Consider the following 25,714-nt stretch of genomic DNA (forward strand, 5'->3'; position numbering starts at 1 on the left):
GTCAAGAGATACCTGGAGTAACAGGCAAATTTGGCCTTGGGGTACAAAACAAAGCAGGTCAGAGGCTAACAGAATTTTGCCAAGAGAACACACTGGTCATAGCAAACACCCTCTTCAACAACAGCTGGTAATGAGGCAGGAAGCTACCTGGTTTTTCTATAGTTGCAAGGGAAGAGGATTGTTGAGATTACCCATCCAATAACATCTTCAAGGTTAAGCACTTAGATTTCATTACTAAATAGGAGAAGGAAGAAGAAGAAGAAAGCCAGAGAAATACCTCAGTAAGGAATGGATTAACAGAAGAAGGGCATGCAGTCTTTTGCACATATAGTATATATAAAGTACTTGGAGAATATTAGGTATTTGTTCAAGGAGTAAATAATCAACCACACACATTTGAAACAGAAAGGGTAAACATTACTGAAGCTCGGAAAAAGAGAAAAAGTAAGTGCGTTATTCTTTAGAGAAGGCATTTTCCCAGAGAAATGAAATCTGCTACCTGGCAGACAAGTCAGGGCCTAAAAGGTCATTTCAAATAGCCAGGAGTCAAGGAAACCACTTTATCATTCAGCCTTTGAAAGTTTTTATTTTTTAAATTCCTGGAATAAAATCGTTCCTGGTCTTTACATTCAGCACTTTATTAAAGACAGTATTAAAAGCACAGAACTTTGGGGTGCACTTGATTTCTCAATTCAACAAAGGAGATAAAGAGGAAGGTGGTGATGGCGGGGCGGGGGAGGGGGTGGAGTAAGGGCAGGAAAGGAGTCCCTGAGAGGGATTTTCACTTGTTCATGGACTCGCCAGAGGAAATGGCGGGTAAAAGCTGAGCTTCCTCAATTTCCTGAATTGTTTCTAAGTGAAACGAAGAAAATTTGAAAAAGCCAGTTCTACCAGCAAAAATGTGGCAGCGAGGGACGAGAAAGGAAGATGATAGGATGAGTAAAAGGTAAGGAAAAGGGGAGACCACCGCTGAGAACGATGAGGAAGCCCACCCTGAAGCTATTTATAGTCAGACTCTCAAGCCACGAGGTTTCAAAAAAACCCCCCGAAAGACTACAGTCACGGCTCTCCAGATGATCCATTCATTACGGAAGCCACAACTCACTCGGACCATGATTGCCTAAGAGAGCAAAATAAGAGAAAAGAACAGCAAGGCCTACACAAACAAAGGAATGGTTTTCCAGTTGTGGACAAGGGCAACACAATGTTTTGTAGAAGCTGAACTGAGGGATTTTTATTAGGCCCTGTTTTTGACTCTGTATTTTAAGCACCTCTCTTTCGATTTTGCTGAAAATGTGGGCGGGGCTTCGGGTCTGGACTCGCCTAGGGGCGTCACGGCTAGCCTGAGCGGTTCCCAATCAGGTCCGCAACATCACTATATAAAACACCGCCTTGGGGTGTTAAGTCAGTAGCGGCTCAAGTTGCAGAGATGTCTGGTCGTGGCAAAGGTGGTAAGGGGCTCGGAAAAGGGGGTGCTAAGCGCCACCGCAAGGTTCTGCGCGACAATATCCAGGGCATCACCAAGCCCGCTATTCGTCGTCTGGCTCGTCGTGGTGGTGTAAAGCGAATCTCCGGTCTTATCTATGAAGAGACTCGTGGGGTGCTGAAGGTGTTTCTGGAAAATGTGATACGGGACGCTGTCACCTACACTGAGCACGCCAAGCGCAAAACTGTCACCGCAATGGACGTGGTCTACGCGCTTAAGCGCCAGGGACGTACCCTTTACGGCTTCGGCGGTTAAGGTTGTACTTAACTCTCGTTTTCTTAAAGGCCCTTTTTAGGGCCACCCACTAACTCTACTAAAGAGCTGTAAGCGCTAAAGTCGTTAGGTTGTGGGGAACATTTAAGTTTTAAAGTAGAATTAGAGTGTGGTCATTAACTTTGAGTCCTCCTATTTCTGTCACCAGCAGTGGCAGATTTTAGTTTGACATGGGTTCCTGTGTTCCTGTAAGCCAGGCACAATAACCTTGTGTTGTCTTGCACTTCCAAGGGTAAAGTAACTCAAGCAGTATGGCTACCAGTAACTAAAATACTAAGTCGTTTTAAGGGAAAAGGTAGCCAACTCGCTTTGCTAAGCTATTAGATTCTTAGAGCTCTGGGGCAGAACGTGGTGACTGCACTTATTTAAACTAACTTCATTGCCTCCACCTAACAGTTCTTTCATGTTATTCAAACTTGTCAATCATAACATCCTATATCTAAAACACAAGACACTTGGAGATCTCTAGGCCAGCTGTCCCCAACCCTTTCGGCGGCAGCGACCGGTTTTGTGGAAGACAGTTTTCTACGCGCTTGGGTGGGGGGGTGGTTTCGGGATGATTTAAGCTCATTTAGAAGCTCCAATAATTTTGGCCGCGTGATGCGAAGAGCCCGCTCATCGGAAATGATCCTGATGCTGAGAAAGATTGAAGGCAGGAGGTGAAGGGAGCGACGGAAGATGAGATGTTTGGATGGTATCACTGACAACGGATGAGTTTGAGCAAACTCCAAAGGATAGTGAAGAACAGCGAAGCCTGGCATGCTGTAGTCCATGGGGTCGCAAAGAGTAGGACACGGCTGAGTAACCGAAGAGCGACGAAAATTTATTGCGTACTTTATTTTTCTGGAGTAGGAAACGGCAAACCACTTGAGTATTCTTGCCTGGAAAATCCCATGGACAGAGGAGGTTGGTAGCCTAGTCCATTGGACCACAGATCCGGACACTCCTGAGAGACTAGCACACTTTATCCTTACTTTTATTTCATCAGTTCCACCTCAGATCACCAATTAGACCCCGGGGGTTGGGGACCCCTGCTCTAGATGATAAGTTTAGGAATTTGGATACATCCTGCAGGCTTTTTTTTTTTTTAAAGCAAACAAGATATTTCCTCCCTCACCACATAATCCTAGGGTCCGAAGTAGAGGCGGGACAATGCGTCCTAAACCCAGAAAGAATGGGCGGGGAGGCAGCAGTCTATTGTCCAATCAAAACGCGAGGTTCGCTATATATTTTGGGACGACCAAGCGCTCCCATCAGTGTTAGGTAGTTGGCACTACTTACCAATGGCTCGCACTAAGCAGACGGCTCGCAAGTCCACCGGCGGCAAGGCGCCACGCAAGCAGCTGGCCACCAAGGCGGCCCGCAAAAGCGCGCCGGCCACCGGCGGCGTGAAGAAGCCGCACCGCTATCGGCCCGGCACGGTAGCTCTGCGCGAGATCCGCCGTTATCAGAAGTCCACGGAGCTGCTGATCCGCAAGCTGCCGTTCCAGCGGCTGGTGCGCGAGATCGCGCAGGACTTCAAGACCGACCTGCGCTTCCAGAGCTCGGCCGTGATGGCGCTGCAGGAGGCGTGCGAGGCCTACCTGGTGGGGCTCTTCGAGGACACCAACCTGTGTGCCATCCACGCCAAGCGCGTCACCATCATGCCCAAGGACATCCAGCTTGCCCGCCGTATCCGCGGGGAGAGAGCATAAATTTTATGGCCCCTCCAATTAACACATACTTACCCCCAAAGGCTCTTTTAAGAGCCCCTCAACTGTCAGCAAAAAGGAGCTGTTCATTGTCGAGTATACATATTACCAACATGAAAAACGCCGTGAATTTTAAGTGAAACGTATTGTGGACACAATACTGTGCCACGTCAATACTAGTCAGTCTATTGAACTGTTTCTAGGGGAAGCATTTTTTAAAGTAATATTTAATCCTTGGCTAAAGGAAGTGACTGAAGAAGTGGCCCATTCCTTGTTAACTGGTGCTTTCTACGGATAGTTCTATAATGACAAATGCACCGCCTTCCCCCCACCTTTTGCCAAGCAGTACCATACAACTTGACTCCAAATAATGTCTCTCCTGTCTCCCTGTTGCAGGAAGAAATAGTGGTCGAGGTTCGAGAGCTTCACAGCAGCCAATTGCCCAATTACTCAGCTTCTCTTTGGGAATCACCTAGAACAGTTGTCAAATGTGGCAAATGAATTAGTTCGTAGACCATACGAACCTGGCACTAAATGCTCAGTGAATGTTAGCTCTACTATGCCCCTCTTCTGTAAAGCAGACACCCCCGCCCCCCAACCTTCCCAAGTTTTCTGAAAGTTTTGTGATTGAAACAATGGGAAATGCTTGATTGGAACATTTTCTTAAGACCGCCTTTTCTTTAGATCTGGGTTTGCATAATTCTGAAAAAGGCAGACCTGTAGGAATAACATGAACTATCTGAGGAGGAATTCAAGACCGTGAAAGCCATAAAGTAAATATTTTAGGTTTTGCAGGTAACACATAGTCTCTGACACATCTTAAAAACAGAAAAACTCTTACCTTGGCCGTACAAAACTAAGCCACTGTCTAGATTTGGCCACAGTAGGCTATAGTTTCAACTCCAGGAACCCCTGAAGACATGAAGCATGTCAGCCTACAGGTTTTCACAAGAAAGAACTGACTGTGGAATGCATAAGAGACCCTAATCATCATTGCATCCATGGACAAAATCCCCTCCAAGCTTCCCCCTCTCAATAAATAACAAACATCACCCTCCATTTCACCTCACAGTCACTGCCTGAGGTCCCTTGGATGTTAACGTTTTCCTGAATTCTCTTAAAATTCTACAATCTCCACTTACTCCCTTACTATCCAATCCACACTTATAGTCAGAGGCCAATTATTTTACTGAAAGATGCAAGTCTGTCTTCATTAAATATGCAGAAATATCCACACGGAGGTCCTACAAAAGAAGGTGTTCCTGACCATTCAATTTGTTAAATGTTGGTGGAGATGGAGTTGGAGTTTGAGGGAGAGCGGTGGAAAGTATTGAAGCTCCAAAGGAGGAAAACAGCTTCTGAAAGACGGAGAGAGACCCATGCCATCTAAACAGCCTTTCCAGTGTTGCTGGAAGCCCCTGAATGATTTTTAAGATTTCAGGGTTTTTTCTAAAATACATCTCTGGGTTAAAAAAAAGTTATTTCTTCTTATTTTAATGGGTTTGCTTACAAATTAAAGGGAAAAAGCATCTCAATCAAAAACATACTAAATCTGTTTGAAGATAGGTCATTGGATTCTGAAGCCAAAGCAATTTCTACTCCTCATGGAAGAAGTCACTTTGACCACAGAACTAGTCCGAGCCGCGAAATCCCATTCTCTAAAGATATTGGCACCTGGAAACTCCTTGGAAGGCAAAACCGGTTTTTAAAGTAAAATCTATATGCTTAATTTGTGGCTGTAGGCAACTGGCCGACCTACACCTGTGTTACTTGCTGCAGTTCGAAGCAAAGTTTAAGCAAAGCCAAGGAATCTAGTGTCTTTCCTCTTGCAAAAATCGAAGGCCGAACTTGGCGACAATGCCTTTTAAAAAACATTCACTTGATACTTACTAAAACTTTATTGCAATATGCAACTATGTAGCTCGATGCCTTAGGTCCGGTGGATCTATAGGAAAAGCTGAAGGGATTTTTAAAAATATCTTTCATTAACTGCGCGTGATTCATAAAAACACAAACAAGTATGTGAACTTGGAGGCTGTTTTCCTCCTTTGAAGCTTCAAAGACTCAAATTCTGTACCACTGTTTTTAACATTTAATCAAATTTTGGGGACTAACAAACACAAGTTTGGGAGTCCAACCACGACAGGCGGCTGCCTGAGGGCGGTGGATCGGACGCTCCACCAATCACAGGGCAGCACCGACTTATATAAGCCCGGGCCGGCGCAAGACGGCATTGCAAAACTTGCTCTTTGGAATTTGAGTTTCTCTGCTTCTAGCAGGTTCTCCTTTCGCCATGTCGGAAACCGCTCCTACTGAGACGGCCGTCCCGGCGCCGTTGGAAAAATCTCCTGCAAAGAAGAAAGCAACCAAGAAGGCCGCGAGCGGTGGGGCGGCGAAGCGCAAGGCTACCGGGCCCCCCGTTTCCGAGCTGATCACTAAGGCTGTCGCTGCCTCCAAAGAGCGCAATGGCCTTTCTTTGGCTGCGCTCAAGAAGGCGCTGGCAGCCGGCGGCTACGATGTGGAGAAGAACAATAGCCGCATCAAGCTGGGTCTCAAGAGCCTGGTGAGCAAGGGTACCTTGGTGCAGACCAAGGGCACCGGGGCTTCCGGCTCTTTCAAGCTCAACAAGAAGGCGGCCACCGGGGAAGCCAAGCCCAAGGCGAAGAAGGCGGGGGCTGCTAAAGCCAAGAAACCCGCAGGGGCAACTCCTAAGAAGCCCAAGAAGGCTGCGGGAGCGAAGAAAGCCGTTAAGAAGACGCCTAAGAAGGCGAAAAAGCCCGCGGCTTCTGGCGTCAAAAAAGTGGCCAAGAGCCCCAAGAAGGCCAAAACTGCGGCAAAGCCAAAGAAGGCTGCTAAGAGCCCCGCGAAGCCCAAGGCAGTTAAGCCAAAGGCGGCGAAACCTAAAACCTCCAAGCCTAAGGCAGCAAAACCCAAAGCTGCAAAGGCGAAGAAGGCGGCTCCTAAGAAGAAGTAGGAAGTTGGCGCTTGAGAAGCAAACCCCAAAGGCTCTTTTCAGAGCCACCCAGAGATCTCTGGAAAACAGCTGTGCACTGATCTAGTCTGTAGCCAAGAAAGTATTCTTTCCCGTATGTAATTTCCCAATTTCCTCCTACCCAGTAAAAGCCCATCATCAGCCCTTCTCCAATACTGTTGCCTAAGTCTCGGACCGAGGAGCCTGGGGGGCTCCTCAGTCCATGGGGTCGCTAGAAAAGAAATGGCACCCCACAAACTAGTGTTCTTCCCCTGGAGAATCCCAGAGACAGGGGGAAAGCCTATTGGCGTCTACGGGGTCACGACTGAAGCGATTGATAAGCAACCAGCAGCAGCACTGACAAGAGCTACTGCTGGAGACTTTGATTTGAAAGTACAAGTAAGTTAAATGAAGACTACTGTCCCAGCTCCTCAGCAGAAAAAGTAGGTGGCTCTAAAAAGAGCCTTTGGTTTGGAAGGCGTGGCTCTTGATTCCTTACTTGCCTTTAGCCTTGTGGTGGCTCTCAGTCTTCTTGGGCAGCAGCACCGCCTGGATGTTGGGCAGGACACCGCCCTGAGCGATGGTGACTTTGCCCAGCAGCTTGTTGAGCTCCTCGTCGTTGCGGATGGCCAGCTGCAGGTGGCGCGGGATGATGCGCGTCTTCTTGTTGTCACGGGCCGCGTTGCCCGCCAGCTCCAGGATCTCGGCCGTCAGGTACTCCAGCACCGCCGCCAGGTACACCGGGGCCCCGGCCCCGACCCGCTCGGCATAGTTGCCTTTGCGGAGCAGCCGGTGCACTCGGCCCACGGGGAACTGGAGCCCGGCCCGCGAAGAGCGGGTCTTGGCTTTGGCGCGAGCTTTGCCGCCCTGCTTACCACGTCCAGACATACTACAACCCTTCAAGACTACAGCAGAAGAGGCTAAAGTGAAAGAAAACTGCAAATTTTATAGCTGCAGTTGGGCGCGAAAAAGAAGCCATTCCATTGGGTAAAGTTGCAGTTAAATTTGCAGAGTAAATTGTAGGCCCTTTAAGTGAGGGCTTTCATTGGACAAAATTGAAAGTGATGTCACTACGAGTATTCACCAATCAGACACAGAACGTTACAAAATTAATTTGCATATTGAATTATAAAATGGACGCGCTGGGAGATCCCTCTATTTCTTTCTGCGATCTTGTAATTCCTGTCAGTCATGCCTGAGCCAGCCAAGTCCGCACCGGCCCCGAAGAAGGGCTCCAAGAAGGCGGTGACCAAGGCGCAGAAGAAGGACGGCAAGAAGCGCAAGCGCAGCCGCAAGGAGAGCTACTCCGTGTACGTGTACAAGGTGCTGAAGCAGGTCCACCCGGACACCGGCATCTCGTCCAAGGCCATGGGCATCATGAACTCCTTCGTCAACGACATCTTCGAGCGCATCGCGGGCGAGGCATCGCGTCTGGCGCATTACAACAAGCGCTCGACCATCACATCCAGGGAGATCCAGACGGCCGTGCGTCTGCTGCTGCCCGGGGAGCTGGCCAAACACGCGGTGTCTGAGGGCACCAAGGCTGTTACCAAGTACACCAGCTCCAAGTGAGCCACTGGCTGCTTGGTCAGGCTCCAACACTTACAGAGGCTCTTTTCAGAGCCATCCACAGTTTCTAAAGAGAACTGGCACTTAGCAGCAGTAGCAGCAAAGTTAGATAAACTAAGTCGCTTCAGTCGTGTCCGACTCTGTGCGACCCCATCGACAGAAGCCCCCCAGGCTCCTCCGTCCCTGGGATTCTCCAGGCAAGGACACTGGAGTGGGTTGCCATTTCCTTTTCAGTGCGTGAAAGGGAAGTCGCTCAGTTGTGTCCGACTCTTATTAGCGACCCCATGGACTGCAGCCTACCAGGCTCCTCCGGCTATGGGATTTTCCAGGCAAGAGTACTGGAGTGGGGTTCCATTGCCTTCTACCTCTAGAAGTAGATAAAAGCAGTATTGGGTTTCCCCAGTGGCTCAGCGGCAAAGAATCTACCTGCAATGCAGGAGCCACAGGGAGATGAGGGTTCGATCCCTTGGTCAGAAGGATCCGCTGGAGAAGGGCATGGCACCCCACTCCAGTATTGTTGCCTGGAGAACCCTATGGATAGAGGAGCCTGGCGGCCTACAGTCCATGGGGGTCCCAAAGAGTTGGACACGACTTATTGACTGAGCACGCATAGAAGTAGGTTGTCCTACCTTTAGATTTTTCATGTAGTTTGATGATGCTGCATGTTCTTAAGTTTAAATGTTTCACCCCTTTTGGTAATGGCACTTCTGTTCACTTTTTTACATGGTCAGATTCTATAAGGGAAAAATCTAGAACATATCAGTTTCTTTCTGAGTCAGCTCCACAGTTCATTTTACTCATTTCTTCTTTACCTTTTCTCCCCCTTGTAATAAGGAAGAAATTCTAAATGAAAAGGTAGTCTTTGAGACCTGAAGGAGAGTAGCCAGATGGCATTTTCTCTCCCAGTTCAGTTCAGTTCAGTCGCTCAGTCTTGTCCGACTCTGCGACCCCATGAACCACAGCACGCCAGACCTCCCTGTCCATCACCAACTGCCAGAGTCTACCTAAACCCATGTCCATTGAGTTGGTGATGCCATCCAACTATCTCATCCTCTGTCGTCCCCTTCTCTTCCTGCCCTCAATCTTTCCCACCATCAGGGCCTTTTTAAATGAGTCAGCTCTTCGTATCAGGTGGCCAAAGTATTGGAGTTTCAGCTTCAGCATCAGTCCTTCCAGTGACCACTCAGGATTGATCTGCTTTAGGATGGACTGGTTGGATCTCCTTCCAGTCCAAGGGACTCTCAATAGTCTTCTCCAACACCACAGTTGAAAAGCATCAATTCTTTGGCACTCAGCTTTCTTTATAGTCCAACTCTCACATCCATGCATGACTACTGGAAAAACTATAGCCTTGACTAGACGGACCTTTGAGGACAAAGTAATGTCTCAGCTTTTTAATATGCTGTCTAGGTTGGTCATATCTTTCCTTCCAAGGAGTAAAAACATCTTCCAGTCTCATGGTTGCAATCACCATCTGCACTGATTTTGGAGCCCCCCAAAATAAAGTCAGCCACTGTTTCCACTGTTTCTCCCAGAGGAAGGTTCAGTCTCCCAGTGGTGGTCCTGTAGTCGCTAAGTTGTTTCCCACTCTTTTGTGACCAAACGAACTGTAGGCCGCCAGGATTCTCTGTCCATAGGATTTTCCAGGCAAGAACACGAGTGGGTTGCCATTTCCTTAGGGGAATCTTCCTGACCCAGGGATCGGACCAGCATTTCCTGCAACGCAGGACAATTCCACTTAGCCACAAGGGAAGCTGATATATGTTATTCAACTTCAGTTATATGCTATTTACTGCCTACTAGTTTGGCTTCCCAGGTAGTGTGCAGTGATGAGAATTCAGACTCGAGGTTGGATCCCGGGGTCGGGAAGATCTCCTGGAGGAAATGGCAACTCACTCCATTATTCTTGCCTGGAAAATTGCATGGATAGAGGAGCCAGGCAGCCTGCAGTTCATGGGGTTGCAGAGTCAGCTGTGATTGAACAAGAGCATGCACTTTGAGCCTGAAAATTGTTCTTTGTTATTACATAGAAAGATCAGGGAAGCGAGCAAGGATTAATATGTATTAGGCCTTGAAGACCTACCAGCACCAAATTAACACTTCCCGTTACTTAATCAGAAAGACTTAAAGAGAGTAGAAAACACAATGTTCACTCTCTGTTTCAACATTTTAAATACCAGAGTCCACATACTACTTAGCAATAAATTTCCATGCTCCCAATGGTACTTAGTAGAGCTGTGAAAAAAAAAATACTAGTTAATTAATGTACTATTTAACTGTATGACCCAGAGAAGATCACTCTGTGGTGAAACATTTATTATACTTTTTATTTCTCCAATTAAATAATTACTTATTTTGTTGAAAGAGAAAAAAATCTATGTAATGTCTCTTTCATAGTAACATTTGCGGACCTCATCCAGCTCCCAAGAACACACTTGGAAGCAGTGTATATCATCTCATAAGGTCCTAAGGAAACTGGGGCTGCATCATTATCTCCATTTTACAGGAGAATCATGATGTCAGGCTGTACTCTGTAGTCCTGCAAGTCCTGTAATCCCCCAACCTTGAGACCAAAGAAAATGTCCGGAGACAGCAACAGAGACATCAATAGTTTATTGGCTAGGGTATCTTACAGGTCTGAAGCAGAGTTCTAGAATGACTCCCCACTGTGTACCAACAGCAGACAGGACAAGGCAGCAGTCTTCATGGGGGTAGGGTGGCAAGGTGTACCAGTTACAGTGGGAATGGATGTCATGTGGGCTCTCAACTACCAGGGAAACCAACAGATGACCTCCTTCACAATTCCTTTGGTTAACAACCATCGAGGGTTCTCTTTATTCACCCAGTATGCTAGAGGTGTTCTGTTCTAAGAATACAACAATTACTGGTTGGAACAGGGGGCAAGCACTTAAGAAGTTTAATCTCTATGATTAAGAAAAAAGGTCAGTCCTATCCTATGAGTGGGATGATGTAAAGCAGGGGCTGTTCAAGCAGGGAATGTACAGAGAGCAAGAGAACAGCCATTTTGTGTGGCTTGATCATACATATGGGTTCACTAAAGTAAAATCCAACATACCCAGCTAGCACGTATTGGCATAACTTCAGTCTCAAATGGTTTTCCAGAGCCTATGCTACTTCTACCTGGGGCTTCTACTTCTACCTGTTTAGGTTGTTTTCAGGTACACTCTTATTAGTTCAGCATATCAGAATGACCTGCTTTGGTACTCTATTCAGTTTTTCCATCTTAAGCATTTTATTCTCATATATTTCATTTGCTTTATCTCTTTATACATCTGTAAGTTTTTTAATTTCATTTGCTCTAATATTTTGTCATGTAGGGGATTGCTGAATGTCAGAGTTTATGTTATGGCTCTTTACTCAAAGATCTGCCTTCAAGGAGTAAATTATATGGCATTTACATCTTGCTTTTGGCATATAGGGGGAAAAAGTCACATTAGTTATTGGCTGCCATGTGTTAAGTGCATATTATCTTTAGATACTGTGCATTATTTAACTTTTCAATCTAAGGAGGTTAAGTGCTAATAGTATCTTTGGTCTACAGGTCAAGAGACAGAGGATTGGGATTGTAGCATTATATTTATGTTACTGGCTGCTATGTTACTGTTACCCGCAGACTTCCTGGGGGCTTAGTCATTAAAGTGTCTGCCTACAATGCAGAAGACCCGGGTTCAATCCCTGGGTAGGGAAGTTCCTCTGGAGAAGGAAATTGCAACCCACTCCAGTATGCTTGCCTGGAAAATCCCCTGGACGGAGGAGCCTGGTAAGCTGCAGTCCAAGGGGTTGCAGAGTCAGATAGGACTGAGCAACTTCACTTTCACCACTGGCATTAACAAGGTACTCCCGTCTGGGTGTCTGGGTGGTTAAAGAAACAGAGAATTGTTTTTTCACTGTTCTGGAATCTAGAAGTCTGAGATCAAAGTGCCAAAAGGGTTATTTCCTTCTGAGGGCCATGAGGGAAGGACAGGTTCTAGGCCCTCTCCTTAGCACAGATGGCCGTTTCCCCCTTTGTCTTCACATATGTTCCCTCTATGTCTGTGTCCAAATTTCCTCTTTTAAGAGAACACTGGTAAAAAAAAAAAAAAAAAAAAGAGAACACTGGTCATATTCGATCAGGACCCAATCACTCTCCAATGACCTCATTTTAATTTAATGACCTAATTAAAGACTCTATCCCTAAATATGGTTACATTTTGATAGGGGGGAAGATAAGATTTTTTCCCATTAAAACTGCCTTCCTTTAAGTAGAACAGCCCATAGAAATCAGGACCTTATGACTCCCTTCCCTGGACTAGGCCTAGTATTGGTCCTTTGGAATGAGGAGGACAAAAGAAACTAAGGATAAGGATAGGTTAATGTTTAAATAATTACATAGATACATAGCATCCATTGCAAATAATTAAACAGCATTCAGGTCTCATCCACAGTGAAAGTTTAAGCCTTTCACTTGGGGAAATCTGAATTGCTGACCCTCTAGGAAAATGAATATAAAGGGTCTTCCCAGCTGGGCTGCTGCTCCAGGGAGGGACCTCTTGTCAATTTCATTACCGCTACTGCTTTCAAGACAGAAATGATGGTCAGATAAGAGATATAAGTATAATTCCATGTCTCTCACAGCAGTTTCAGTGGGCAGGTTTCTCTCTGCTCCTTGGTAGCATGATGTAACAGCAAATTGGCACACATTTCCAACAGATGAAATACAGTCTGTGTGCAAGCACTATGTGAATTTAAGTTGTAATTTTCAAACACTGTCTTTTGGAAAACTTAGAAACAGGTTTCAGTTTTTTTTATTTCAGTATTATAATCAACAGGCAGACTTTGCTATACATGCTTGTTTCCCACAGGAAAGGCAAAAGTTATTAACTGTATGATGATAGGAGTAGGGCTACAGGACCCTCTAAAGAGAGCTTGGCCAGTGTTCACCAAGAAAAAAAATAATAAGCTGTCCTTTTTTTTCTTTTTTGTTCTTGGGAACAAGGACAAACTTTTTTTTTCTCCCAAATAAAGAATGGCAACTTTTTCACTATTAAAACAAATACAAATGGCCCATCTCCATTTGTTTGTTTTGAAAGAATTTAATGATAACAAAAGACCACAAAATACATCATTTTTACAGTGATGGCCACTACCATGAGGCTTAAAAACTGACTCTGTCATTGATCCTCTAGCTATTTAGACAAAATACTCCCCTTCTCTCTGCATTAGTTTGTTCATCTAGAAAACAGATATGGAATGAGAGTGGCCTTAAAGGATTATTGCAAGCTTTCACCTTCCTACATAGGATGGACTGAAGTCTGAAACAGAGCAGCAGCACATGATACAGATAAATGGCATCTATTCTTCTATATTTCTTACCTCCATCAAATTATAACTGAAAAACTATTCAAAGTCATGGTTTGTGACTTTTAGAAGTCTATGTTCCACGGTGTGGCCACTGCCAAAATTTAACACTAGGTTTGAAGGAAGCAACAGCTACAGTCTCATGTAGCCTATGGAGTTAAGCATTCCACCTTAAGAAGTAAGTCAGGATAGTGTTCAGGGATTCTCCTCCACCAAGATTTTGGATCCGATGAAAATGTATCAGAGGACTGTCAGGATGACAGAAGTGAAGAATCCACAGTGGACGTTGCTCTGAGTACTCTGATGAGTTTAATTGCACTGATGGCTTCAGCAGGATCGCGAAGTGATGGATGTGGTTCTGGAAAACAAGGCATAAGTCAAAGTTTTAGGGAAAAAAATGTGATCACAGGGGTGATAGCTTTGATAAAAATGTCCTTGATAGTGAGGTGAAGGTGTCTGAATGTTAAGCTCTTCAGTGTGAACTCTGCAAAAATATAGAGCCAGATGAAATGCCTAACGTTCAAGAAATTTGACTCAAATACAGCATGCGCTTTTTTGAGATGTATCCAGTTTCCATGACTGAAGTGACAGAGCACGCATGCAGTGTTGGGGATAGCTAAGGTAGAAGCTGATACACAGGATAATTTAAGACTGCCTTGGGAATTAGAGCTTGGATGGATTTCCAAGAATGGAAATCATTAAAATGCAATTTGCTCTCCTGAAATGAAATTTTAGTGAACAAAGCATCAGTGAGATTCTCAGGAAGATCTTTTTTGAGACTTGATCCTATAGCATCACAGGAGGTTAAGTTTTCCTTAATATAAGTACAATAAAACCTTAAGAATGCAAAGCCAGTCACCTTCTGGAGAAGACACTCATCTCCATGACATAGGGCACAAGAACTTGAGACAACATGACACACCATGTAAACTTCTTATTCAACATGACACACCATGTAAACTTCTTATTCAGTTCATTATATAGTATTTGTTCCAATAGCTTATTATCATGGATTCATGGCTTTATATATGCCAAAGTATTCCAGTGGTTGCCTATTAATTGTTCTGTTTAAATCTCAAGTTAGCATTACTTTCAGGTTTTCTTGCGTCTCTCGTCTTAACTCTATTGTTCCTCCAGACATGGGAGACCATCCTTGTGTTGAGTCAGCATACATATTTTACACCCATCAGGATTTCCTTTGTCTCAAAACTTGTAATTAGTTCCTCTTCAAGGACTTTAGATTCCTGAATAGAGGTGGAAATCTCCAGACCAAGATTTATGTTAGACTGCTTTGTGTGATGCCCGGCTGCCTTAGAGAACTTAGAACACTGCAATAACAAACTTTAAAAAATGTATTTTCAAAGGCTAAGGGCCTGTTACTCTTTTCACTGAAAGTTCTTAATCTTTTCCCAAAATAAAATTTTTTCAAATCAGACTCTTCTTTTTGAGCTGATAACTTCACTCTTCTTTGCTATTCTTCTCTGCCATTCAACGTCACCTGACATTCTCAAAACACTCTTCCACAAGAACTAACTAGTAAAAGATACTGATATATTTGACCTATATTTTAGATGTAACTCCAGATTCACATCACATATACATATTCCTAGTATTAAGGTGTAACTTTATAGTGAACATTGTCATTTTATGCATGAATGGGCCATGCCTATACTCTCAAATTTATATTCTGCATTATTTTCACAATTAAAGCAAACGGGATATAAAGTCATTTTTAAAGAATTAAAACAAGATCTTTAATTAATGTATATTTTTCTTCATTCTAAGCACATGAGGAAATCCTCTGGGAAATATTTTGTCTGTTTTAATATAACCTACATTAAAATTATTCTTTTTAATATGCCTAATATAAAAAGTCAGAAAGTTGAAATTATAAATCACCTAGTGTGGAAAAAAAAAGTTTCCAAAGATGTAGGTTATACCTATTAATTCTGAATGTGAGGTCTTAGGCAAAGATTGAGTAGTTTTCCACATAGTAAGACTTTAAACTTTTCATGGCTACTCATATATGTCTTGGCATTTTGCAAATTAAATGTTAGGTCACCTATACATTTTCATATGCAATATGAACAAATGGTAATTTTTTTTATCAAGTGGTCACTTGATAGAATAACATACTTTTGGGGGGGGGCATTTCCACCTTGATTCCGGGTAAAGACCAAAATAGTTTTAAATATGCCATTCCTTAGGGCCTAAAATGAAGAGATGGAATTTTATCTTCCTGAATTGAGGATAGGGGAACAGTCCTTCTCTATTTTAAAAAAATTTATCGCAATTAATACAGCAAAAGTAAATCCCAGAGACATGCTGGAAAAAAAGAAAGAAACCAGGGTTTGGAGAAAATGGCAGAGTTCTTCCCATAAAGCCGCTTGGCCCAGAACTCTCCGTTAGGATGGGGTCACGAGCGACACCGTTAGTAAATTTCAAACTGCGCGCGCAGCGTCTGGATTGGCTATCGACAAAACGTGGCACCCGCCTAATCTGTGCGTTAACTTAAATTAGATTCTCATTTCCGTTTGTTTTGCTTCTGCCTTTTTAACTTAATACTTGGCACATTTAAACTCAGGGAAAGGGGAAAAAAGCCAGCAGCGCTCCCCAAAGAAAAGACAAGTGAATAATACGATTCGTAACTTTGTTACTGTGTTCCAAGGAACTCATTACTCAGGCACACACACGTTAAAATTAAGGATGCAGAGGACAAGCCATGGTCAACGAAACCTTTTGCTAACTTCAAACGTAAAGGAGAGCTGATTTTACTTTGGGAAAAAAGGTATTTTGCTTTCTTTACTACATTTGTCTGATAATGAACCTGACCCTTCTCGACATAAACAAAAACGTCTCCAGCGTTGCTGCAGCACCACCTACATTACAGAGGAAGCAACTTCTAACAAGATCAAAGGAAATGTGAAAAGAAAGAATACCTAGTGAGGACAGAAAAGATGGCCACCTGGAAGCCAAAGACAAACCTATGAAGAAACCACCCCTGTTAACAGCAGTCTTGGGCCTCTGGCTTCCAGAACTGTGACAAATTTCCCTTGTTTAAGGGAAAACAAAAAACTGGGACTTATTACTTTGCAGCATATTAAGAAACACCTACTGTATAAAGTGAGTGCCAGTTCTCTTTAGAAGACTGAGTGGCTCTGAAAAGAGCCTTTGGGGTGTAGGCCAAGGCTTACCGATCACTCCGTGGCGGGCCGGCTCACTTGGAGCTGGTGTATTTGGTGACGGCCTTGGTGCCCTCGGACACCGCGTGTTTGGCCAGCTCCCCGGGCAGCAGCAGGCGCACGGCCGTCTGGATCTCCCTGGATGTGATGGTCGAGCGCTTGTTGTAATGCGCCAGACGCGATGCCTCGCCGGCGATGCGCTCAAAGATGTCGTTCACGAAGGAGTTCATGATGCCCATGGCCTTGGACGAGATGCCGGTGTCCGGGTGGACCTGCTTCAGCACCTTGTACACGTACACGGAGTAGCTCTCCTTGCGGCTGCGCTTGCGCTTCTTGCCGTCCTTCTTCTGCGCCTTGGTCACCGCCTTCTTGGAGCCCTTCTTCGGGGCCGGAGCGGACTTAGAGGGTTCAGGCATGGCCGGGAGTTTACTGCCAAAGAGCCCAAAAACCACAGGAAGAAAGAAGCTGTAAGAACCCGCTTCCTTCACAGCTTCTTAAAGGAGGAAGTGAGTAATACCAGGCGTCTGATTGGTGCTGAATGCTGGAAACGTCACATAATAGTTTTGTCCAATTAAAATAAGCGTATTTCAAACTCACGGTTTCATTGGGTTAGGTGAAACTGCAGCTTTAGCCAATGGTCCACCGTCATTTTCGCGCCCAGTAAAGACTATAAGTAAGATAGGTCTGGTTGTCTAAACTCACATCTCACATTTGTGAGTTTGTACCTTCGTCATGTCTGGTCGTGGCAAGCAAGGAGGCAAGGCTCGTGCAAAGGCCAAGACCCGCTCCTCGCGGGCCGGGCTCCAGTTCCCCGTGGGCCGAGTGCACCGGCTGCTCCGCAAGGGGAATTACTCCGAGCGGGTCGGGGCCGGCGCCCCGGTGTATCTGGCGGCGGTGCTGGAGTACCTGACGGCCGAGATCCTGGAGCTGGCGGGCAACGCGGCCCGGGACAACAAGAAGACGCGCATCATCCCGCGCCACCTGCAGCTGGCCATCCGCAACGACGAGGAGCTCAACAAGCTGCTGGGCAAAGTCACTATCGCTCAGGGTGGTGTCCTGCCCAATATTCAGGCGGTGCTGCTGCCGAAGAAGACTGAGAGCCATCACAAGGCCAAGGGCAAGTAGAAGCCTGGCGTTGTGTAGAACTCAAACCTGTCCAAACCAAAAGGCTCTTTTCAGAGCCACCCACTTTATCAGAAAAGACCTGTACTTTCAAAATCCTAGATAGCAAGGTGTTGAGTAATCCTGTAACAAAGTTCGCTAAGTCACTTAAAATTGCCTTCTAAAAAGTCAAACGTTTACTTTCAAGTTTTAGGTGAAACTTATGAGTGCAAAATTAACGTCCTTCTGTGATTCCTTTGCAGGGTAAAGTGGCTATCTGAGACAAAACCTTAGGACCACATGACGGGCCTAGGTCCCTTCCTAGTTAAATTGAGTATTAGGGCGCACCACTCACCCTACTAAATAAGAATAGAATAGTAACCCAGCAAGGTAAATTACTTGTTTCAAGTAGCTTCAGGCAAAGAATACACCTTATAGTGGGCTGTTTACATCAATGCTGGTGAAGTAAAAGACATGAATTATTCACCCATTAGGTAGAAGATGTGCCTTAACAGATAGACAAGGTAGACATTGTATTGTAAATCACATAAGATAAATCAGCAAACCAGGTTCTTAGAGTCCTAATGCTGTCAAGGATTTTTGTTCACTATCATCACTCAGCCTGCTCTCAGAGAGAGTCATACTAACTAAAGTGAGTGAAGTCGCTCCAGGAGATCTTCCTGACCCAGGGATCGAACCCGGGTTTCCCGCATTGCGGGCAGATGGTTCATATGAGCCACCAGGGAAGCCCACTAAGAGGGCCTTCAATTCTCCACACCAGCTAATCTGGTTTTCATTATGAATACATTTTAATAAAAGGAATTACTATCGCATTCCTAGTCCACTGGAATAAGTTTTCTGAGTCTCCTGAAATATTTTTATTTCCTATATTTAAATCTCATTGCAATCACATGTAAATAATATTCTTTGTAATAATAGTGACCACAGCAATCACAATCGGGAGGTTTTCCTTTTTCTTTTAAATTTATTTGATGTTGGAAGAATCGAATCCTGATTTTAGTGAATCTAATTATTCCGTTTTTTTCTCTTAAAAAGTCGTGTGCATTGAGTCTGTAAATTTTAAACATCTATATCTCAGAACTAGAACTCTCAAGAAGAAATGATACAGCTCCAAGGAAGGCCTATGAGATCTTCAAGTTTTAAAAATAAAATATACTGTGGTTATTGTTATTGATGTTGATCATGCAAGAAGTAACATTTCCTTCATTGCATCATTTCTATTCCCCATAGCAAGGACCATCACAGTGTTAAAATAATGCCTTTATTATTAATGGTAATCAATGAACCTATAATCAAATACTTGATAAATGAATATAAATTGTGGTTTAAATAAAATATTCAAGCGTGCTATGTCATTACTTATAATTCCACATATTAACTGAGCTTTTAAAAATTTGGCTTTGCTTGTGGCACAGCCGGTAAAGAATCCACCTGCTATGTGGGAGACCTGGCTTTCATCCCTGTGTTAGAAGAGTCTGATCCCTGGGTTGGGAAGATCCTCTGGAGAAGGGAACAGCTACCCACTCCAGTATTCTGGTCTGGAGAGTTCTATGGACTGTAATGGACTATTAATCCAAATTTGGATGAAGCACTTACTGTTCTTTACTGTCTACACAATCAGAAAGAAAATAAAACTTGTATTTAAAAATGGAGATAACACAACTTTCCAAAAATCTTGCCAAAATAATTTAGATATTTCTTTCAATTAGATCCTGAAGAATCCCATAATTTATGCTACAAAGTTTTCATAAGAGGTACACTTCAGTTAGAGTGGCAGAAGATTTATGAAAGTATTATTTAAACTTTATTCTTGAAACTGGTCTTCCCATTAATTTCCCTCTCTGCAGACTGGACTACTATGTAAGCATTGGGCAGTATACTCCCATATTAGATTTTTTTGTGTATTATTGGGGAGAAAGAATTTTCTTCTACCCTTCCAAGGTTCTTTTACAGGTCTAATAATCAAATTGACATGATGAGATAGATTAACAGAAGAAAGATCAAATTGAATTTCATACATATGGAAAACCCACACACGTGGGCAGTTCAAAAAAAGAATGTAAAATGAAGTTTATATGCCATTCTGAGCTAAGGAATTCAATAACAGCTTCCAAGTACAACAGGGAAGTTCACAGAACAATGAGAGGAAAAGCAAATACTGGTTAATTAGTTTGCCCTACCATGCAACTGGGTCACTCAAAATTTTTCTCTGGTAATAATTCTGGGAAATAAAAGTATTAGTTGCTCAGTCATGTCCAACTCTTTGCAACCCCATGGACTGCATCCCACAAGGTTTCTCTCTCTATGGGATTTTCCATCCCATAGAGTTCTTTGAGCAAGAATACTGGAGTGGGTAGCCATTTCCTTTTCTGGGAGACATTCCTGACCCAGGGATGGAACCCAGGTCTCCTGCCATCTGAACCACCAGGGAAGCCTGGAAAGACACCCATTTTGAATTCTCCTAGGTTGTTAAGAGAGGAGCAGAGTTTGTCTTGAGATTACAGGGTCTCAATTGACATTTACATTTAAAATCGCTCAGTCCTGTCTGAATCTTTGCGATCCCATGGACTATACTAGGACATGAAATTAAAAGACGCTTGCTCCTTGGAAGGAAAGTTATGACCAAACTAGACAGCACATTAAGAAGCAGAGATTACTTTGCCGACAAAGGTCCGTCTAGTCAAAACTATGTAGTTGTTATACCAGTAATCATGTATGGATATGAGAGTTGGACTATAAAGAAAGCTGAGCGCCGTAGAATTGATGCTTTTGAACTGTGGTGTTGGAGAAGACTCTTGAGAGTCTCTTGGACTGCAAGGAGATCCAACCAGTCCATCCTAAAGGAAATCAGTCTTGAATATTCATTAGAAGGACTGATGCTGAAGCTGAAACTCCAATACTTTGGCCACCTGATGCGAAGAACTGACTCATTAGAAAAGACCCTGATGCTGGGAAAGATTGAAGGTGGGAGGAGAAGGGGACGACAGAGGATGAGATGGTTGGGTGGCATCACCGAACAATGGACATGAGTTTGATTAGGCTCTGGGAGTTGGTGATGGACAGGGAGGCCTGGTGTACTACAGTCCCTGGGGTCACAAAGAGCCAGACTCAACTGAGCAACTGGACTGACTGACTGAACTGGACTATACAGTCCATGGAATTCTTTAGGTCAGAATACTGGAGTGGGTAGCCTTTCCCTTCTCCAGGAGCATCTTACAAACCCAGGTCTCCTGCATTGTGGGCAGATTCTTTACCAGCTGAGCCATAAGGGAAGCCCAAGAATACTGGGAAAGATAGCTTATCCCTTCTCTATGAGATCTTCCTGACCCAGGAATCGAACCAGGGTCTCCAGCATTTCAGGGGGATTCTTCACGAACTGAGCTATCAGGGAAACCAAAAATCTGACACTTGTAGTTTGTTTCCTCCTGTCTCTTAGTCAATTCAGTTGCTCAGTCGTTTCCGACTCTTTGCGACCCCATAGACTACAGCACACCAGGCCTCCCTGTCCATCACCAACTCCCGGAGTTTACTCAAACTCATGTCCATTGAGTCGGTGATACCATCCAACCATCTCATCCTCTTTCGTCCCCTTCTCCTCCCACCTTCAATCTTTGCCAGCACCAAGGTCTTTTCCAATGAGTCAGTTCTTTGCATCAGGTGGCTGAAGTATTGGAGTATCAGCTTCAGCATCAGTCCTTCCAATGAATATTCAGGACTGAGTTCCTTTAGGATGGACTGGTTGGATCTCCTTGCAGTCCAAGAGACTCTCAAGAGTCTTCTCCAACACCACAGTTCAAAAGCATCAATTCTTCCGCACTCAGCTTTCTTTATAGTCCAACTCTCAAATCCATACATGACTACTGGAAAAACCATAGTTCTGACCTCTTAAGAGAGAGATAAAAATTGTCTGACACTTGCAGCCTATTTCCTCCATTTAGAGATCCCTAGGCGTCCTGCCTGTCACCCTCTCATTCTGCCTTTACTTCAAAATAATTAATGTGCAAACATGGCACATTTTGGGGAACTCATTCTGAACCCCTTTGGTATTTTATCCATTTCTGTGCATATTCCATTAGAGTGGAGACAGTGTTTTATTCATATTTGCATATCCCTACACCCTAGTTCAATGACAAGCCCATAAAACATAGTCAATAATTTGTGTTAGTTCTGTAATAAAAATCCTTATAAAGTAGGTAAATGATCTAAATAAAAGCCAAAGAGAAGTTGAAAGTTACACAAGGATGAGCTCATGTGAAGGGAAATGTAGGGATTTTTAGATGAATAACTTCAAATTAACTAAACTATAGGAAGAAGCCTAAAGATCAGAGGGGTCTAACAAGCAAAGAACAGCTGTACAGAATTACACTGTCTTTTCAGTTCATGATGTTAATTTATCTGGGAAAAAAAGTTAATCTGGATGAATTTATTAATTTTGTATACTTCCTACTTCCTCTCCAGTCTATCAACAGTATCACATTTAAATAAATGTTACTGATATTGTTGTTCAGTCACGAAGTCGTGTCTGACTCTTTGCGATCCTGACCCCATGAACTGCAACACACCAGATTGCTTCCCTGTTCTTCACTATCTCCTTGAGTTTGCTCAAACTCATGTCCATTGAGTCAGTGATGCCATCCAATCCAACCATCTCATCCTCTGTTGTCGCCCTCTTTTCCTCCTGCCCTCAATCTTTCCCAGCATCAGAGTCTTTTTCAATAAGTCACTTCACATCATGTGGCCAAAGTATTGGAGCTTCAACTTCAGCAGCAGTCCTTCCAATGAATATTCAGGATTGATGAATATTAATTACATGGTGGAATAATGAGGAGATTGAGAGATTTGGGGGACCAGTAATTTGGTCTTCCCTGGTGGCTCAGAGTTAAAGAATGAGCTTGCCAATGTAGGAGATATAGGTTCAATCCCTGGGTCAGAAAGATCCCCCTACAGAAGGAATGGCAACAAACTCCAGTATTCTTGTCTGGGAAATCTCAGAGACAGAGAAGCCTGGCTGGCTATAGTCCATGGAGTCACAATGATGTTCGGCACAATTGAGCGACTAAATAGCAACAATTTGGAAGAAGGCAGGGACTCTGGACAGGGGCCAGCATTAAGGACAGAGAATTATGGAGCCCTCAATGATACAAATTTCTGAGGTTCTCAAAAAATGTCTTTCCCCAAGGTTATTTTTGTGGTTTTTAAAAACTTCTCCACTCCCATACCTTTATCTATGCTATTTTAATTGTTTAAATGAAAATATTAGTTTCACTCATTCTGTGACTAAGAGCTTCCCTTAATAAGAAACAGATTTACAAGAGGAAAACAAGTTTAATACCATGTATGTCTGATGTATACATAGAATACACAGAGGGGAACTGAGTAATACTCCCAGAAGTAGCCTGGGAGCCTTTAAATATCATCTTCAGCTAAAGACAAAATATGTTGGAGATAGTGGCATTTATAGGAATTGAGCAGGAAACCTAGAGTAAACCAGGTGTGGCAGATTTAAGTCCTGCACCTTCCTCAGGTAAGTTTCTTGTGAGTTATTAATATCATTCTCTTCCTGGCTCAAAGAAGGAGATACCCTTACAAATGGAGATTTCTCATATAAATGTAAATTTCCCTTAGTGTATGTGTCAGCTGCTCAGTTGTGTCCGACTCTTAGTGATCCCATGGACTCTAGCCTGCCAGGCTCCCCTGTCCATGGGATTCTCCAGGCTAGAATGCTGGAGTGGGTAGCCATTCCCTTTTTCAGGGGATCTTCTTGACCCATGGATCCAACTCGTGTCTCCTGCATTGCAGAAAGATTCTTTACCACCTGAGCGACCAGGGAAGGCCTTGGTATTAAATTGTTTTTATAGCTTCTCCTATGTCTGCTTTTTCTCAAAACCATCAGCTCATTATAATTCTTATGCTTAAGAAGGATATTTGGGAGTGATATATTCGGGTACACTTGGTTAGAAACATCAGTATAGTATACCCAAGTACAGTGAAGAAGTAAATTTTTACTAAATGGAAAAAAAATATTTTTCAGAAACACTAATTACTAGGGAGTTTGTTAAAACTATTAAAGAATTCATAAGGTCAACAAGCAGGCGTTAAACATACATTTTCTCTTTAAATAAGGGAAATTGATGAAAATGTAATCAGTGCAAGGAGGTTCCAAAATGCCATTTATGGCATTGCATATATTTTCTTTGAAAGAGTATGTGCTTTTATCTGTTCACCAAAATACCAAATTAGCTACTAGCAGTGATCTGTGAATTATTACTTTATCACCTGCCTTTTCTGTATATTTTACACAACATTCGTGTTTTGCGCTGGCATTCAAAAGCAACTGCTAAAGTTTTAAAACAAGGTAACAAGTCACCACAGAACAAAGGAACAGAGATGGCCTCTTTTTTTTTTTTTGGTCCAATTCCCCTCCCCCACTTAAGGCGAGACTTCCCGCCTCCTTCCTTCTTCAAGTTCTCACTTCGGTCCGCCAACAGACGTATAAAGGTGCATCACGAAGCTGGCAAGCTAGGCTTTTTGGAGTCTCTGCTCTTTCGACATGTCTGGTCGCGGCAAAGGCGGGAAGGGTCTGGGTAAGGGAGGCGCCAAGCGCCACCGCAAAGTCCTTCGTGATAACATCCAGGGCATTACCAAGCCTGCCATTCGGCGCCTGGCTCGTCGCGGTGGTGTGAAGCGCATCTCTGGGCTCATCTACGAGGAGACTCGCGGGGTGCTGAAGGTGTTCCTGGAGAACGTGATCCGGGACGCGGTCACCTACACCGAGCACGCCAAGCGCAAGACTGTCACCGCCATGGACGTGGTCTACGCGCTCAAGCGCCAGGGACGCACCCTCTACGGCTTCGGCGGCTGAGTGTCTGCGTTCTCCCATATTCAACAAAAGGTCCTTTTAAGGGCCCCCACTCTTTCACTTGAGGAGCCGTGATGCCTCTTTGCTTTTGAGTTTTCTTCCTCCTGTTTCGTACACACTTAACTGCTTAGGAGCACTACTTCCACCCTTACATTTTTGCGCTTCCAGGCAATGTCATGAACATAGTTTTGTATTTTACTTTGTAACCTACCCAGTGGAATGTTTAGTTTAATAGCCTAGACGCTGATAAATGGAAGCAAATACATCACCCAAGTACATATGGCTTACGATTTAACCACATTGGCATTTCTCTTAAATGGATTACAAACGAATGTGTACCAAGGGAGAGAGAGAGGCACTTTCGTAGCGAGTTTAAACAGGAAGTGCACGGTTTTATAGTGATAGCTCCATGTGTCCTCATGAAATAAACCTATGACTGTTAAATAGGTGTAAACACGAGTGTGAAAGGATGAAAATGTACAGGCTCACTAGTATCCTGCAGAACAGTTGGTGAGGATGGGATGCAATTAAAAAGCATTTCAACAAAAACAAAGTCATATTACAGAAATACTCTCTACAATGAAAAAAGGCAAGGCAGCTTTATAAACCAGAACAACGAATTTAAAATTAATTTTAAAAGATCCTTGGTACAGAATTGGAAAGGAATATGATTGGAATTGGAATTGGAATAAATTGGAAAGGAATAAGATTAGGAAATCCAGACCTAAACTCTGAAGGTGGTCTTAGCATTTTCCTAGAATCTTAGAAGCTATAGGAAGAAACCCAAAGTCAAGGGGGAAACCTTTGTAGACACACAGACTAAAGAGCAATTGCCTCAGTTCAGTTCAGTCGCTCAGTTGTGTCTGACTATTTGCAACCCCATTGACTGTAGTACACCAGGCCTCATCACGAACTCCCAGAGCCTACTCAAACTCATGTCCACTGTTCGGTGATGCCATCCAACCATCTCATCCTCTGTTGTCCCCTTCTCCTCCTGCCCTCAATCTTTCCCAGCATCAGGGTATTTTCCAATGAGTCAGTTCTTCGCATCAGGTGGCCAAAGTATTGGAGTTTCAGCTTCAGCATCAGACCTTCCAATGAATATTCAGGACAGATTTCCTTTAGGATGGATTGGTTGGATCTCCTTGTAGTATAAGGGACTCTCAAGTCTTCTCCAACACCACAGTTCAAAAGCATCAATTC

The 25,714-nt window shown here is 43.8% G+C and overlaps 5 protein-coding genes and 1 pseudogene across 6 annotated transcripts; 4 read left to right on the forward strand and 2 right to left on the reverse strand.

The window, feature by feature from the left end:
- The first annotated feature begins 1,416 nt into the window (after positions 1-1,416).
- LOC122697476 lies at positions 1,417-24,562 on the forward strand (annotated as a pseudogene). The gene is made up of 4 exons (XR_006342063.1): positions 1,417-1,715; positions 2,666-2,707; positions 3,041-3,371; positions 24,187-24,562. The product of XR_006342063.1 is annotated as an uncharacterized LOC122697476 (transcript).
- H1-5 (H1.5 linker histone, cluster member) lies at positions 5,534-6,471 on the forward strand. Its single transcript, XM_043908268.1, has one exon. It carries the CDS (start codon positions 5,744-5,746, stop codon positions 6,422-6,424), a length of 681 nt encoding a protein of 226 aa, XP_043764203.1. The 5' UTR covers positions 5,534-5,743; the 3' UTR covers positions 6,425-6,471.
- LOC122697451 (histone H2A type 1) lies at positions 6,865-7,356 on the reverse strand. Its single transcript, XM_043908279.1, has one exon. The coding sequence runs from the start codon at positions 7,307-7,309 to the stop codon at positions 6,917-6,919; it is 393 nt and encodes a 130-aa protein (XP_043764214.1). The 5' UTR covers positions 7,310-7,356; the 3' UTR covers positions 6,865-6,916.
- Positions 7,591-8,017, forward strand: LOC122697461 (histone H2B type 1-C/E/F/G/I). Its single transcript, XM_043908289.1, has one exon. It carries the CDS (start codon positions 7,613-7,615, stop codon positions 7,991-7,993), a length of 381 nt encoding a protein of 126 aa, XP_043764224.1. The 5' UTR covers positions 7,591-7,612; the 3' UTR covers positions 7,994-8,017.
- On the reverse strand, positions 16,543-17,029 carry LOC122697460 (histone H2B type 1-N). Its single transcript, XM_043908288.1, has one exon. The coding sequence runs from the start codon at positions 16,944-16,946 to the stop codon at positions 16,566-16,568; it is 381 nt and encodes a 126-aa protein (XP_043764223.1). The 5' UTR covers positions 16,947-17,029; the 3' UTR covers positions 16,543-16,565.
- On the forward strand, positions 17,212-17,708 carry LOC122697452 (histone H2A type 1-D). The gene has a single exon (XM_043908280.1). The coding sequence runs from the start codon at positions 17,263-17,265 to the stop codon at positions 17,653-17,655; it is 393 nt and encodes a 130-aa protein (XP_043764215.1). The 5' UTR covers positions 17,212-17,262; the 3' UTR covers positions 17,656-17,708.
- Positions 24,563-25,714: the final 1,152 nt, after the last annotated feature.

Source organism: Cervus elaphus, chromosome 7 (assembly GCF_910594005.1).
Source record: "Cervus elaphus chromosome 7, mCerEla1.1, whole genome shotgun sequence".
Lineage (NCBI taxonomy): Eukaryota > Metazoa > Chordata > Mammalia > Artiodactyla > Cervidae > Cervus > Cervus elaphus.

Coding starts and splice junctions, on each gene's coding strand:
- H1-5 (XM_043908268.1), top strand. CDS start 5,744: ATGTCGGAAACCGCTCCTACTGAGACGGCCGTCCCGGCGCCGTTGGAA.
- LOC122697451 (XM_043908279.1), bottom strand. CDS start 7,309: ATGTCTGGACGTGGTAAGCAGGGCGGCAAAGCTCGCGCCAAAGCCAAG.
- LOC122697461 (XM_043908289.1), top strand. CDS start 7,613: ATGCCTGAGCCAGCCAAGTCCGCACCGGCCCCGAAGAAGGGCTCCAAG.
- LOC122697460 (XM_043908288.1), bottom strand. CDS start 16,946: ATGCCTGAACCCTCTAAGTCCGCTCCGGCCCCGAAGAAGGGCTCCAAG.
- LOC122697452 (XM_043908280.1), top strand. CDS start 17,263: ATGTCTGGTCGTGGCAAGCAAGGAGGCAAGGCTCGTGCAAAGGCCAAG.